This window comes from Impatiens glandulifera, chromosome 5 (genome assembly GCF_907164915.1).
Source record: "Impatiens glandulifera chromosome 5, dImpGla2.1, whole genome shotgun sequence".
Classification (NCBI taxonomy): domain Eukaryota; kingdom Viridiplantae; phylum Streptophyta; class Magnoliopsida; order Ericales; family Balsaminaceae; genus Impatiens; species Impatiens glandulifera.
In genome coordinates, this window is record NC_061866.1 from 3,866,893 (window position 1) to 3,882,483 (window position 15,591).

At 35.8% G+C, this 15,591-nt stretch overlaps 2 protein-coding genes across 2 annotated transcripts; both read right to left on the reverse strand.

Annotated features, from left to right (window-relative positions):
* Positions 1-1,396: 1,396 nt before the first annotated feature.
* LOC124938787 (E3 ubiquitin ligase BIG BROTHER-related-like) lies at positions 1,397-3,005 on the reverse strand. The gene is made up of 4 exons (XM_047479297.1): positions 2,366-3,005; positions 2,058-2,141; positions 1,867-1,953; positions 1,397-1,747 (listed from the first exon to the last, which is right to left on the reverse strand). Exons 1-3 carry the CDS (start codon positions 2,869-2,871, stop codon positions 1,914-1,916), a joined length of 630 nt encoding a protein of 209 aa, XP_047335253.1. The 5' UTR covers positions 2,872-3,005; the 3' UTR covers positions 1,397-1,747; positions 1,867-1,913.
* A 9,999-nt stretch (positions 3,006-13,004) lies between these two features.
* Positions 13,005-15,176, reverse strand: LOC124938786 (E3 ubiquitin-protein ligase RFWD3-like). The gene is made up of 5 exons (XM_047479296.1): positions 14,328-15,176; positions 14,048-14,117; positions 13,841-13,927; positions 13,680-13,721; positions 13,005-13,361 (listed from the first exon to the last, which is right to left on the reverse strand). Exons 1-5 carry the CDS (start codon positions 15,002-15,004, stop codon positions 13,101-13,103), a joined length of 1,137 nt encoding a protein of 378 aa, XP_047335252.1. The 5' UTR covers positions 15,005-15,176; the 3' UTR covers positions 13,005-13,100.
* Positions 15,177-15,591: the final 415 nt, after the last annotated feature.

Consider the following 15,591-nt stretch of genomic DNA (forward strand, 5'->3'; position numbering starts at 1 on the left):
TGTGTCCACTTGTGTCCACTGTGGTTGAGGTTAAACATCTAAATTTTGGTGGCAAAAAAATGATGATGCGATAATCAATGGCATATTTTATTTAATGATGGATTATATTTTAATATCACAACTACGATTAAATAACTTATGTAATTTTTTTTATATTAGTTTAATTGTTTTTTATAATTTAATTGAAAAAATATATATTTAATTTTAATTATAATAATATCAATTCAAGATTTGACAATAAATAGTAAAAAATTGAATTTGGTTCGAATTCGAATCGAATTCGAATTCAATTCGAATTTAATAAAATTTATTTGAATTCGATTCGGTTTTCGAATTGACTAAAAAATAAAAATTCGAAAAACCCGAACTGAGGATCTTGAATAACCCGAAACCGAACCGATGAACACCACTACTGGTAGTTACATATGGCATGATGATAATAGTGACTATGAAGATTTTGGTGAAGATGTGATATCTCATCAAACAAATCGACGACCTAGAGTGAGTATATCGTACAATGCATTCTCAGTTAATGGTTATGGAAGATTTATGGTTGGGAAGCATTTTGAAAGAAAAAAAGCCATTAAAAATTACAATTACAGACTATGTTTGCAATTGTCGTGTGAGTCTACAATTGTTGAAACAACACTTTAATCGAATGAGGGTCAAATTTGCGACAGATGGTTGCAACTACATAATATTAGATAATAATACTATTACAACAAGCTTAGGATTATATGTTTAGTAAATAATATGAGAATCCCTCAACGAAAAAAATAATAGAGGGAATTGAATACTTTGACATCAATGAGAAGATGACACTAGTGAAAAATGGTCATTACCGAGAGTAAAAATTGTCGGTATTGACCATATATCTGTCGATGTAACTCAATACTGAAATATTAAAAAACGGTCGGCATTCGTTAGTATAGCGGTTCTTGGTAATTCATTTTAGGTGTTTCCAATAGATTCGTAAATCTCTCGGTATAGCCATTAGAGAAAAATACCAAAGATTATTTGAAAATCTCTCGGAATTGCCCCCAAGAAAAAATACCAAAAGATTTTAGATACTCTCGATAGTTCCCTCAAGAGAAAATACCGTAGGATTTTAGAATATCTTTCGGTATATAGATTATCTCTCGGTATTTTCTCTCGTGGGCATTATCGAGAGATGATTTATTATCTCTTAGTATTTCACACGAGAGAAAATACTGAGAGATAATAGATCATCTCTCGATAATGCCCACAAGAGAAAATACCGAAAGTTATTCTATTATCTCTTGGTATTTCTCTCGTGAAATACCGAGAGATGATCTATTATCTCTCGATATTGACCCTGAAAATGGCTCAAATAAGTCATCCGTTTTTTACGCAACCAAACTCGGTTATCAATCAAACCATAAACATATACAATACCATTTATAAACAAAAATATTATTATATTTCCAAAATTCTGAACCACCAAAACGTTAAAAATATTTTAAAAAAGAACTACAATGTACTAATTAGGGGGTAAAAACTTTGTCATTAGGTATGTAATTTGTTGTTTATATTGCTCCATTTGCGCACCTCTTTTCGCATCCCTCTGTCGGATTTCCTTCACTGTAGACGCCATTTCTCTTATTTCCGTTCGAAACTTTTCATTCTCCTCCATTAACAACCGATCAGTAGCTCGTTGTGATATTCTGAAAACCTCTTTAACCTTCTTCTCAAGGTAAGTGCATTTAGCTTCAAGAAACTGAGATTTCTATAAAAAGAATTTGGATATTAGTTGAGCTCAAAGAGAGCATCTTAAATCAGTTGAAATCTCATTAATGAAAATCAATGTACTAGCTATTGGTAGAACATCACGATGAATGTCATTACTTGTACTAATTCCTGATCAATCACAACTGCTTGTCCATAAATTTTCCTCACATCTTTAAACGTGCATATTTTGTTGCATTGAGGACACTGCACAAGGAAATATATAACAAAGGAGCCAATAAAAAACTAAGATTTAATCAATGCTTTGATACTATATAAATATAATTATAATAAAAACATCAAGAACTAACAGTGCAAATGGCACATTCTGTTTATGTTTTTTCAGCCATCTCGTGATGCAGGACAAACCATATAAATGCCCACAAGGAAGACAACTGCATTTAGCAATGTTCATAAAAGAGGTCATTGAGTTGCCAGAGAATAAACATTTCAGTAATGTTAATCAAAGGATTTCTTTCAACAAAGCTTAAACATTTCCACCTAGCATTTCATTCGGTCTTGGTTTTTTCAATGTGTTTACGTTTTCCCAATAAAATTAAGAGGCAGGAGAATTAAAATGATAAATAATTGACATGAAAATATGTTTACTTGACCGTACCAGATTTGATGGTCGTCAACACTGTGAAATGCATCCATACAAATAGGGCAAGCGTCCAATTCTCTTCTACACGGTCCCCCGCCTGTAGTCCCAGCCTGTGATGAGGACGCCTCTCCTCCATTTCCACCCATCTCACATGCCTGTTTTCCTTCCACAAAAACAACAGTATCTCCACCGCTACCACCCACGATATCCTCTTCTTGCTCTTCTTCTTCTTCGCCATCCTCGCTTACTAATAGATCTTCTTCGTCTTCTTCTTCGCCATCCTCGCTTAGTGATTGATATTCGTCATACTCGCTTACTGATAGATCTTCTTCATCCTCGCTTAGTGATTGATCTTCTTCATCCTCGCTTACTGATAGATCTTCCATGCCTAGTGATTGATCTTCGTCATCGTTTTCGCTTTCTTCGTCTATGAAAATGTGTACATCGACTTCATTTCTTTCTTCTTCGTCTTCGTCGATATACTTAATGTTAGTTGCGGCAGGTAAACTAGGATCCGCCATTGCTAGTACGCACTCCAAGTATGTAAAGTTTCAGAGTTTTGATTGAGGTTGAATGGAGCAAAAAACAATAACTAGGGTTTTAACACAGAATTTTATCGAATAGATTCCTCGCCAATCGCCATTTAGGGTTATATAAAAGACTCAAAGCAAGAAAAGATTAATAATGGGACGGCCCTACAGTTGGAGTCTTTTTGGCCTTTGTCTTCTCCCATCTGTCGATCATCTCTTGAATCTTCTCTTTTGTCAACAACTGTTTCGGGTGAAGAATGATACCCGAACCGTGATAGTTGTTGAAGTGGTTAAACAAGCCGCTCAGTTGCGGAGCATAACTGGTTTTCTTGGAGATGATCAAGTTCTTCAGGTTGTCGAAAATGATCTTGGACCAGTTCTCCCGAGCTCCTTCGGTGATGGAAGCTATCATCTCGAAGATACGTTGGGTGTAGGATTGGAACTTGTCCCTGGCCAGGATGGACTTACTCAAGATCTCGCTTAGAACTTGGTATTCGTTAGCGAGCAAACTCTTGGGTCCCTAGGTGTTGACCGGGGTCATAGAGCCGGAAAAGTGGTCTTTCATCTCATCGATGAACACTAGAGAGTAGGTTAGATCGGTAACTCCTTCAGTTGGCAGCTCGCAAAAGGTTGCGAAGTCGGTTATACTGAAGAGAAAGGATTGTCCGTGAACTTGGGCAAAGATGATATCTCGGTGTATCACCCGTGCAATATCAAAGAACTCATTAACTAAGGAGTAGTTAATGGCGTAGTGGTTTTCCAGGAACCTCTTGAGACCGGTGCTCTCAAGGGCTCTGAATATGCATTGGACTTCATTGTCCTCAGAATTGGCAACCGATTCAAAGTCGGCCAGAAGAACTTTCTTGGAAAGAGAGCAAAACATTTTTCTTGATAGTTTTGCTTAGAGAGATTTCTTGTTATGAATAGTGTTTTGAGATTGGATTAGATGAGCTGCTTAAATAGCCAAACGATGGTAAGCATGCTTAGTGATGTCATCTTGTAATTATGATAGAGTTAACTTGTGTGAGTGTATAATGGTTATTTCCAATGACAAAATAATGATAGCAAAAGATTTTCATAATGGCTTAAAAAAAATATGGAAAAAGTGTTAGTCTTCCTCTTGTAGTGATAGACATGTGTCTTCACTTTGATTAAGGTATAAATTGTTTTATGTTTCATAGGTTTAATCATCAAGGCATGCATGAAAACAACGATCACCTGTCCCAAGTTAGCCGGAAAAATTCACTCATCGAAATTATGATGCAACTTATCGGTTAGTTTTCCATGACTAGTTTTATCGAGATAGTTTATTCCGATGTGAAGAGATGTCGAACTAATCCGACATATGTTCAGTTTAGGAAATAAACCGTCTGTTTTACGAGAGTCATTTGAACCGTACGAATTATTTACATGAAATTTTGGTAATGTGAATTTGCCAAGCTTAACCGGAGACATCTTTCCGGTTAGCATCCATGAGTGTTTAATTTCCTATAAAAGTATCATAACTTTGAGAAGCGTGAGCTTCTCCCTGAGCTCATGCCACAGTTTTTCATAAAGGTTTAGATTTTTGAAAACATGCAGTAACATTTTAAGGTATAAGTTGTTTACTATCAATAAGTCCCAAAATGTTTCTGAAATAAGAGAACTTAGCTTCCTGTAGCGACTTGGTGAAGATGTCAGCCACTTGCTGTTCGGTTGAGACATACTCTAACCGGATGTGTTTCTGCTGAACGTGTTCCCGAATGAAGTGGTTTCTGATATCAATATGCTTCATTCTCGAATGTAACACCGGATTGTATGTAATCGCTATTGCACTTGTGTTGTCATAAAAGATTGGAGACTCTTCAGCAATTACACTAAAGTCCTTTAGTTGTTGTTGAATCCAGAGGTGTTGAGCACAACAGCTTCCGGTTGCTAAATACTCCGCCTCTGCGATTGAAGTGGCAACTGAGGTTTTCTTTTGCTATACCAAGAAACAAGTCGGTCACCCAGAAATTGGCATGTACCGCTTGTGCTTTTTCGGTCGATTTTGCAGCCTGCATAGTCTGCATTAGAATAAATTTTTAGATTAAAACTTGAGTCTTTTGGGTACCATAGTCCCACGTCCTGAGTTCCTTTCAGATATTTCAAAATCCTCTTAGCCGCGGTATAATGTGATTGTTTTGGATTGACTTGAAATCTTACGCATACTCTGACCGCGAACAGGATGTCCGGTCGGCTGGCTGTTAAATAGAGGATTGAACCGATGATTCCTTGGTAGGCGGTTATATCTAACCCTTGACCGTCCTCGTCTTTGTCCAGTTTTATAGATGAGCTCATTGGAGTAGCCGCTTCGACACAAGTGTACATTCCGAATTTCTTAAGTAGTTCGGATGTATATTTAGGCTGACTGATGAATGTTCCTGTGTCGATTTGCCGAACCTGAAGACCTCGAAAGAAGATTAATTCCCCCATCATACTCACCTCAAATCTGTCAGTCATTAACTTTGAGAATTTGTTACATAACTTTGGATCGGTTGAACCGAAAATAATATCATCCACATATATTTGAACAATTAAAATGTGTTCTTTTTTCTCAAATTTGAAAAGTGTTTTGTCAACCGAACCTACTGTGAAGTTGTGATCAAATAGAAATTTTGTTAAAGTATTGTACAAGGCTCTTGGAGCCTGTTTTAAACCATAAAGGGTCTTGTCCAGCCGATATACATGACTTATCAGTTCCGGATTTTTAAAACCGGGAGGTTGTTCAACATACACTTCTTCACTTAGTTTACCGTTTAGAAAGGCACTTTTGACATTCATTTGAAAAACTTTGAAATTTTTGAAAACTGCAAATGCCAAAAATATTATAATGACTTCAAGTCTAGCCATAGGAGCAAATGATTCTTCAAAATCAATGTCCTCCTCCTGTTTGTATCCTTGAGCCACTAGCCTGGCTTTGTTCCTCGTAACCAAACCGTCTTCATTGAGTTTATTTCTGAACACACATCTTTTTCCTATGACCGATTGGTGTTTCAGTCTTGGAACTAGGTTCCAGACTTTATTTCTCTCAAACTGGTTTAATTCATCTTGCATTGCTAAAAGCCAATCGGGATCTAGTAATGTTTCATCCACCTTTTTCGGCTCAATTTGTGATATGAAAGTTGAGTTTTCATATATTTCCAAATGTTGTTGCCTAGTTCGGACGGGTGATGATATGTTACCTATTACAAATTCAAGAGGATGATTTTTATTCCTTCTAAGGTTTATTTTGGTAGTGTCTTCCAAGCGTCCAGTTAACTGATCAAGGTTAGACGAATCGGTAGGCTGAACAGAGTCAGGCCAACCGATTTCCTCAGTAAACACTAATGTGTCAACTTTCTGCGGTAAAGAAGCTTGATCAGGCTGAGTCTCGGCATTAACCGCTTGATCATTGACAAACCGTTTATAAACCGGAACATCATCTTCATCATCAAAATAGATATTGAAATTTTTCATTCTGTTGTAAAAGTTGAAGGGTACTGCATTGTTACGTTCAATTGATTCATCAAAAACAACATGAGAGGTTTCTTCAACCGTTAATGTTCTAGTATTATAAATTTTATATGCCTTACTAACGGCTGAGTAACCCAACATTATTCCTTCATCGGATTTAGCATTAAACGCGGTCAAATAACTTTTTCCGTTGATGTGAACATAACACTTACAGCCAAAGATCCTAAAATACCGGATGTTAGGAACCTTGTCATGGTATATTTCAAATGGTGTTTTAGTAAGCCGTTAGGTAATTAAAGATCGATTTTGAGTGTAATACGCAGTATTGATAGCTTCAGCCCAAAATTTTTTAGCAATACCCAAATCTGCTATCATTGACCTTGCGACTTCCTTAAGAGTTTGGTTTCTTCTCTCAGTCAGGCCGTTTTATTGAGGTGTTCTGGCACTAGACAATTCGTGCATAATCCCGGAATCATCAAGAAAAGTAGTTAAAGTGTTGTTTGTGAATTCGGTTCCTCTATCACTTCTAATTCTGTTAATCCGGATAGATTTCTCATTTTGTATCCTTAAAAGTAATTTAATCAGGTTCGATGTATCTTGATTTTTAGAAGCTAAAAATGTTACCCAAATAAATCTAGAATAATCATGACAACTACCATGGTATAATGCATGTCTCCTAGGCTTGTTACCCTAACTGGTCCAAATAGGTCAATATGTAGTAGTTCTAAGCATCGTTCGGATTGAAATTTTCCTTTGCTTTTAAAAGATGATTTATTTGTTTTCCCATTTTCACATGCAGCACATACTTTATCTTTGGAAAGTTTGATGTTTGGAAAGCCATGAACTAATTCCTTAGAACATATGAAATTTAGAGTTTTGAAGTTTAGATGGTTTAGCCGTTTGTGCCAGAGTCAACTCGGATCGTTCCTAACTATCATGCAGATCGGATTCTCAGTTTTAGTTTTCCAGTCTACTTTGTAAATGTTTCATATCCTATTTCCGGTTAAGAGAGTATCACCTTGTTGATTTTTAACTAAACATGCATGTTTATGAAATTCAACCGTACACCCTATGTCACACATTTGACTAATGCTTAATAGGTTAAAATGCAAGTTTTCTACTAAAAGCACGTTGTTTATAGACAGGTTGTCATGGACAATCTTACCCTTGTCCACGGCTCTACCTTTTGAGTTGTCTCCGAAAGTTATCATTGCTCCGGCTTCATAGATGATATTAGCTAGTAGTCCACTGTTTTCGGTCATGTGTCTTGAACACCCGCTGTCTAAGTACCATTCCGAGTTTTCTAGCCGCTTTCTCCTTCTGACCTACAAAAAATAAATATTTACCTTTCTGGTACCCACATTCAGTTGGGTCCGTGGTTGATTAGTCCCTTTGGGATCCAAACTTTAATAAGTCGGATTACTTTTCCAGTAATAGTTCTAATTGTTTTATCAGTTTTCGGCTTTTCATCTTTTTGTCTTCCTAAGAGTGCCTTATTTTGTGGTGATGGTGATTGTTGATTAGTTCTCTGTGAACGTGTATCAGTTTGCTTACTTGTTGGTCGGTTGGTTTTCCATCTCTCAGGATAAAGTCATTTTTCCGAGTCGGCTGGACTTACATATTTTATTTCTTTTTCTGGTTTTAAGTCACGTTCTGCCTCATTGTCGGTTGAAGAACTTTTGAAAAATCTTATAAAGGGAAGATTTTCTTTTGTGAGTTTCATCCCGTTGAAATGGTTCCGGTTGACGGATTTGTTGTTCTTGTATCCGAGACCAAATTTGCATTTGGGATGTCGTTGATAGTTAGACATCTGGTTCACCGCTTCACTAGACCTTTTCTAAGCAGCCGTGACATATTTGGTTATCTCGTTTTCTTCGGTTACCGATTGAACTGTCTCCTTGAGCTTCTCATTCTCGAAGGATAGTTCAGCCGGTTCGTATACCGTGGTTTCGTTTGGCTCACCAACGGTATCACTTGACTCTCCGGTTTCGTGGATTGACCGAGTCAGTATAAGAGCAGACAAGTTTCTGAACTCAGCGACCATGTCTTTGAGTGCAATAACTAAGTCTTCTTTAGTAAATTCTTCAGAAGAAAAGTCGAATACCTCTTCTTCATTTGCCATGAGGCAGGTTACTCTTTCTTCGTCATGTTCGGTGTCGGAGTAGACCCAGTCGCTTCCACCGTCAGATGCTATGAGTGTCTTCTGGATTTCTTTTCCTTCACCGGTATCGGTTCTCTGTCTGTCATTTCTTTGATATTCATTTCTCTGGTTGTCGTTTCTCTGGTAGTTATTTCTCGGCTTTCGGTCGTCTCGTCTTGTTCTTCTGCATTCCGACCTGTAATGACCAAAACCGTCACAGTTAAAACATCTTACATTGGATTTGTCGACATAATTATAGTTGTAGTTGTTGTTAAGTGGTTGATTCTTCTTCATGAATCTCCCGAATTTATGCGCTAGCATGGTCATCACGTCTTCACAAATCTAATCAGCATTTTTGACAGGAGCCGGAGCGGTTGATACAGTAATCGCTAGTTCCACCGATGTCACCAGAGCTCTGGTTGCGGTTGATGTTGTTGCTTCGTCTTCGATCCGAGATTTCATCTCGAATTCATAAGCTTTCAGGTCCTCAAACACGTCGTGCAGCTTCATCTACCCGAGGTTGCTTGATTCCCTCATCACCATGGTTTTTATGTCCCATGCACTTGGTAAAGATCTCAATGCTTTTACAATGATCTCCCTGTTTTCATATCTTTTTCCAAGTGTGTACAGCTCGTTGACCACGCTGGTGAACCGGTCATTGAACTCTTTAATGTTCTCTCCCGGCTTCATTTTGATGTTCTCATACTTTTGAGTTGCCACCAAGATTTTATTCTCCTTAGTTCGTTCGTTTCCTTCATGGATCTGAATGATAGTTTCTCATGATTCATTTGCACTTTGACAGTCTCTGATTTTATTGAACGTGTTATCGTCCACAGCTTTGAAAATGTGTCTCATGCAATGGTTATTCAGGTTACTTCTTCTTCTATCTTCAGCCGTCCATGTTCCTTTCTCCTTTTCAATCTTTATCGGTCCTTCTTTCAGGATTGTGCTCATTTCATCATCCAATGTGATCAGATGTAAATACATCTGAACCTTCCAGCCGCTAAATTCTTCACTTTTTAGCATCGATGGTCTATCGTTGTGGGTCATGCTTCCCATCTTCTTTCGGTTGCTTGAGTGTTAAGATTCCTTCTCTGATACCACTTGTTAGGATCGGGATCGCTGATAGGGGACCGGGGTTCGGCTAAAGGTAGATCGCTTACAACAACACACATAACACACAACAATTGGAACTAATCTGGTTAATGACTAGAACCGCTCTTAACACTACACAGATTGTCACAGACTCTTGAATCGAGTTCAAGTGCGGAAATGTCTATTTCAATCTGAAGCAACGTACGCGATTAGGTTTGGAAGGTATTAGGAGAAATCGGTTAAGGTGGAGAGTAAGCCGGTTCGGTTTGAGTGAATAGTGTTTCGGTTCGGTTAGAGTAAGTGTGTCGGGAATGACAAATGCAAGAACACAAGACACAAATTTTTATGGATGTTCGGAGTTGAATCTCCTACGTCACCCCTTCTTCTCAAACAGTGAGAAGAATATTCATTAAACTGGAATATTCAACCAAACACTCCGATCGAGTCTTATTTACTACTCGTCGGTTACACCACTCACACACTGATGTAATACTTTTACACAAGGTAAAATATACAGATTTCTCTTACAACTGTTTCACTTTGAATCAGAAAAGCTATATGAACTCAGAATGTCTTTCAGGCTTGATTATATTAAGAACTGAGTTGTTTTTAGCTCGCGCGCGTTCTGTTTGTTTCACTGCTCTTGGCTTCCTTTATATATAGAGAATATGACAACGGTCATATTTCTCTCTCATTTATTGATTGCTCAGCCGAACCGGCTGGAGTAGGTAGCCTTTCTTTTTGTACATGTGGCAGCCATGCACGAAGGTAGCCGCCTGTTTCAGGAGATTGCTTGTGATCTGGACAATTAATCATCATTTCTTTTGTTGCATGTTTCTGATTTGGATCACAGATCCTTTTTATGTTCATTTCCAAGATATTCATTACGTCATATTTCACAGATTTTATCAATTTGAATACTTTCCCGTTGGCCTTAAGATCTTCGATATATTAAACCGGCCGGAAAGTATGCTTCATGCGGTTTTCATCTCAGCCGATCCGGTTGGGGGAGTAAAACCGATTTTCTTGATTGTCCGGATTCTTTGATACAGAGTGTCTCAACCGGTCTGGTGCGGTACCTGCAAAAGGAATTTTGAGACTGATTAAGTTCTTTGTCCGGTTAAAATTAACTTACTTAATTTTTCTAACAATTTCTTCCTTTTTTATTATTTAAAATAAATATTCAAAACTTGTAAGTGTTGGCCGGTTAAAAACGTTTTAAGAAATGTTTGGCCGGTTTAAAATTAACTTACTTAGTATTTCTAACATATTATATATAATGAAAGTATGCCTAAATCTCTTACCGCATATATCAGTTATGCCTATATTATATATAATAGGAAAATGTAATGAAAGTATGACTAAAGTATATAATGAAAGTATTATTATTTACTTATGTGTTATAGTCTTGTAAAAGTTACAGAAGAAGTCAACTTTGTTGCTATTAACACTGAAGAAGAAACTACAAAGATTAAGTTAATAAATAAATATAAGATTGAAAAAGTTGAATAACAGACCTAACATTATTAAATAAAAACAAGTAATATTGAAATTTTGAAAACTAAAATTAAAACATTACTTACTTGAGGTTGTAAAGGTGAAAATTATAACAACTTTTTTTTTGTTATTGAAGACTTGGAGTTGAACAAAAATTAGAGAGAATATTGAAGATAGAAGTTGAAGAATGTTTAATAAAGATGAAAAATGAAAAGTGAAGAGTGAAGAATCTGATAAAGAGTTTTTACTTAAAGATGAAAATACTTGTTACAAATGAATGAAATGATGTTAACGTGATGTGTTATGACTTATGAGATGAAATTTGTAAACTCATTTAAATTTTATCAATATATATATATATATATATATATATATATATATATATATATATATATATATATATATATATATATATATATATATATATATTCAGGTATCGGGTATCGTGTTTGGGTTTTCAACACTCCCTATCCCTGACCCCGAACTTGATCGGGTATCATTTTTCACTCCCCGTTTCCGACCCCGAACCCAATTTAAAATACCTAAACCCGATCATCGGGTATCCACGAGTATCGAGTACCCATTGCCCCACTTACCTTATATGACTTCTAAATCATTTGCATGGTTTCATAGCGATGTATGGGGTCCTTCTAGAGTCAAATCTCTCAATGATCATTGTTTGTTTGTCGCATTTGTTGATGATCACACACATTTAAAAGTTATTTCTTATGAAAGAAAAATAGGATGTTTATGATATTTTTTAACAATTCACACACAATGATACAAACTCAATTCCAACCATCAATTCAAGCTATAAAAGTTGATATTGCCAAAAGAGTTTTAGGCTACACATCTCAATCAAGGGCTCAAATCTGCTATTCCAAATGATATGTTCTAAATTCACACAATGATACAAACTCAATTTCAATCATCAATTCAAGCTATAAAAGTTGATATTGCCAAAAGAGTTTTAGGCTACACATCTCAATCAAGGGCTCAAATCTGCTATTCCAAATGATATGTTCTATTATGTACCACCCTCACAAAAATTAATTATTTTAAAGAATAAGTCAAAAATAATAAAGAGAGAAGAAAAAACCCATATATTTTGTGAAGGTGTTATAAAGTAGAACATATCATTTATATCATTTAGAACACCCCGACCCTTAATAAGTTTGAAAAGCTGTTTTTTGCTCAATCAATTTCTATCTTCGAAAGGCATTCTCTACCTTAGTTAGTGTGTTCACACTCCAAACAACACAGAGTGATTGAACGCAAAATTTGTATCTTCTAGAGGTAACATGTTCCCTTATGTTTTTGCTCTACAAACTGTTTCATTCTCACGACGTAATGTTTCAAAACATTTTTGGGGAGACGTGGTTTCCACCGCCATATACCTCATTAATTGCATGCCTTCACGAGTTCTTAAGTTTCAAAGTCCCACCAATATCTACTCCAATCATTTCCCTATACTAAAGTTGCCTCTCACAATCTTCCTCCTATCATAATGGATTTTAACGAGACAAAAACTCTCGGTGAAAGCCTAATTGTCGTCGATGATGGTTTTCACCGATGACAATAAATGCTCTCGGAAGGTTTTGGTGACGGAAAAATTAGTATCACCGAGAACATTTGAAACCATCAGAGATAATATTATTACTGAAAGCACTAATCACTCTCGGTGATAATTCAATTCTTTTACCGAGAGCAAAATCATTGCTCACTGTAATAATCTAAAATCATTGTCAAGAGTCTTTAATTAATTTTCAGTGATACTCTTAAATGATTATCGAGATCAATAGAATCTGTTTTTTTTTAAATAAAATGGTTGAAAAACCGATTATACCTATTTAAACCAAAATAATTTTGAAAACCATACACAAATTATAACAAAAATATACCAAAATTCATATCCCAATAAACCAAAATCTCAGTTCATCAAAAAATTCAGTCATCCAAAGATTCATCATATACTAGTCAAAGTTCTAAAAGATAAAACTAGTTCTAAATAATATCATATACCAAACTGATCCGGAGGTGGAGGATATCTCGCCATAATCGTCGATAGCTGGTTCTGGATTTCTTCTCTATGACTTTCAAACTTTCTTTCAAACTCTCTTTTAAACTCTCTTTGTGTCTCACTTAATCTTTGTGTCTCACTTAATCTTTGTGTCTCAAGTTCCTGTATTCGAGACTCCAATTGTTTTATTTTCCTCGACTCAACTTGTAATTCACTATGTAACTGCTCGAACTCTTTCCTTTCCCAATCAAGATCCTGACAGAAGTAAATGCAACAGTATTAATCAACACAAATAAATGACATGATGCTAATACTCATTGAATGTCATTTTTGTCTTTCTTTTTTCACATACAAGCGGTCTTAATCATCAATATGTATAGATCTTATAACCCCATGTGTGCTTAACTTGTATCTTTAGTGACTCAGATACATAGTATAGATAATAATATTATTGCAACAAGAGGATTATCTGTTTCGAAAACAATATGAAAATCCCTCAACGGAAAAAGTCATAGATGAGAATTGAATACTTTGACATCAATGAGAAGATGATATTCTGAAAACCTCTCTAACCTTCTCAAGGTAAGTGCATTTAGCTTCGAGATACTGAGATTTCTGTAAAAGGAATTTGGATATTAGCTGAGATCAAAGAGAGCATCTTAAATCAGTTGAAATCTCATTAATGAAAATCAATGTACTAGCTATTGGAAGAAGATCATGATGAATGTCATTACTTGTACTAATTCCTGATCAACCACAAATGCTTGTCCATAAATTTTCCTCACATCTTTCAACGTGCATATTTTGTTGCATTGAGGACACTGCACAAGGAAATATATAACAGAGGAGCCAATAAAAAACTATGATTTAACCAATGCTTTGATACTAGATAAATATAATAATAATAAAAACATCAAGAACTAACACAGTACAAATGGCACCTTTTGTTTATGTTTTTTCAGCCATCTCTTGATGCAGGACAAACCATATAAATGCCCACAAGGAAGACAACTGCATTTAGAATTGTTCATAACAGAGGTGAATTGAGTTGCCAGAGAATAACCATTTCAGTAATGTTAATCAAAGGGTTTCTTTCAGCAAAGCTTAAACATTTTCATCCAGCATTTCATGCAGTCTTGGTTGTTTCATTGGGTTTATGTTTTCCCAATCAAATTAAGAGGCGGGAGAATTAGAATGATAAATATGTTTACTTGGCCGTACCAGATTTGATGGTCGCCGTCACTGTGAAATGCATCCAAACAAATAGGGCAAGAGTCCAATTCGCTTCTACAGAGTCCCCCGCCTGTAGACCCAGCCTGTGATGAGGACGCCTCTCCTCCATTCCCACCCATCTCACATGCCTGTTTTTCTTCCACAAAAACAACACTATCTCCACCGCCACCACCCACGATATCCTCTTCTTGCTCTTCTTCTTCTTCTTCTTCGTCATCCTCGCTTACTGATAGATCTTCTTCTTCTTCGCCATCCTCGCTTACTGATAGATCTTCTTCGTCTTCTTCTTCGCCATCCTCGCTTAGTGATTGATATTCGTCATACTCGCTTACTGATAGATCTTCTTCATATTCGCTTAGTGATTGATCTTCTTCATCCTCTCTTAGTGATTGATCTTCTTCATCCTCGCTTACTGATAAATCTTCTTCATCCTCGCTTACTGATAGATCTTCTTCATCCTCGCTTACTGATAAATCTTCTTCATCCTCGCTTACTGATAGATCTTCTTCATCCTCGCTTACTGATAGATCTTCCATGCCTAGTGATTGATCTTCGTCATCGTTTTCGCTTTCTTCGTCTATGAAAATGTGTACATCGGCTTCATTTCTTTCGTCTTCGTCGATATAGTCAATGTTAGTTGTGGCAGGTAAACTAGGATCCGCCATTGCTAGTACGCACTCCAAGTATGTAAAGTTTCAGAGTTTTGATTGAGCTTGAATGGAGCAAAAACAATAATTAGGGTTTTAACACACAGAATTTTATCTCCGCGCCAATCGCCATTTAGGGTTATATCAAAGATACATATTTGAAACTCAAAACGCCAAACTATACTCATTTCCAAACGCTGGAAACAAATGAAGATATAATCCCAATTACTACCTGTCTCAAAGTTTGGGGGTGCCTATAATAAATATATACCTTTATTTTTTAACTTAATATATATATATATAATTTTTATAAATAATTAAGTTTTAACTTTTATTTTAAAATTATTGAAATTTTAAAAAATCACACCTTTCTTAATAAATTTATTTATCTTTTAAATAGATTTGAGACCCACTTTAAAAAAAACACTAATTTTAATAAATTTATTTTTATTTCCTTCTTTAAACCTAATTTAATTTTTGTAGGAAAAATTTAAACATAATTTATTATTTAAACTAATTTGATATTAATTTAATTAAAAAAATTAATTTTTTAAAATTAAAATATAATTAAAATTTTACATTTTTGGGTATGAACGAATACCAAT

Bases quoted from the DNA above. Each gene is read 5' to 3' on its own strand.
- LOC124938786 (XM_047479296.1), bottom strand. From the start codon at position 15,004: ATGGCGGATCCTAGTTTACCTGCCACAACTAACATTGACTATATCGAC. The intron at 13,928-14,047 runs GTGCCATTTGTA...TTCCTTGTGCAG, and splicing joins TGAAAAAACATAAACAAAAG to TGTCCTCAATGCAACAAAAT. The intron at 13,722-13,840 runs GTAATGACATTC...TTCCTTTTACAG, and splicing joins TTGATCAGGAATTAGTACAA to AAATCTCAGTATCTCGAAGC.
- LOC124938787 (XM_047479297.1), bottom strand. From the start codon at position 2,871: ATGGCGGATCCTAGTTTACCTGCCGCAACTAACATTAAGTATATCGAC. The intron at 2,142-2,365 runs GTACGGTCAAGT...TGCTAAATGCAG, and splicing joins GTTGACGACCATCAAATCTG to TTGTCTTCCTTGTGGGCATT. The intron at 1,954-2,057 runs GTTAGTTCTTGA...TTCCTTGTGCAG, and splicing joins CAGAATGTGCCATTTGCACT to TGTCCTCAATGCAACAAAAT.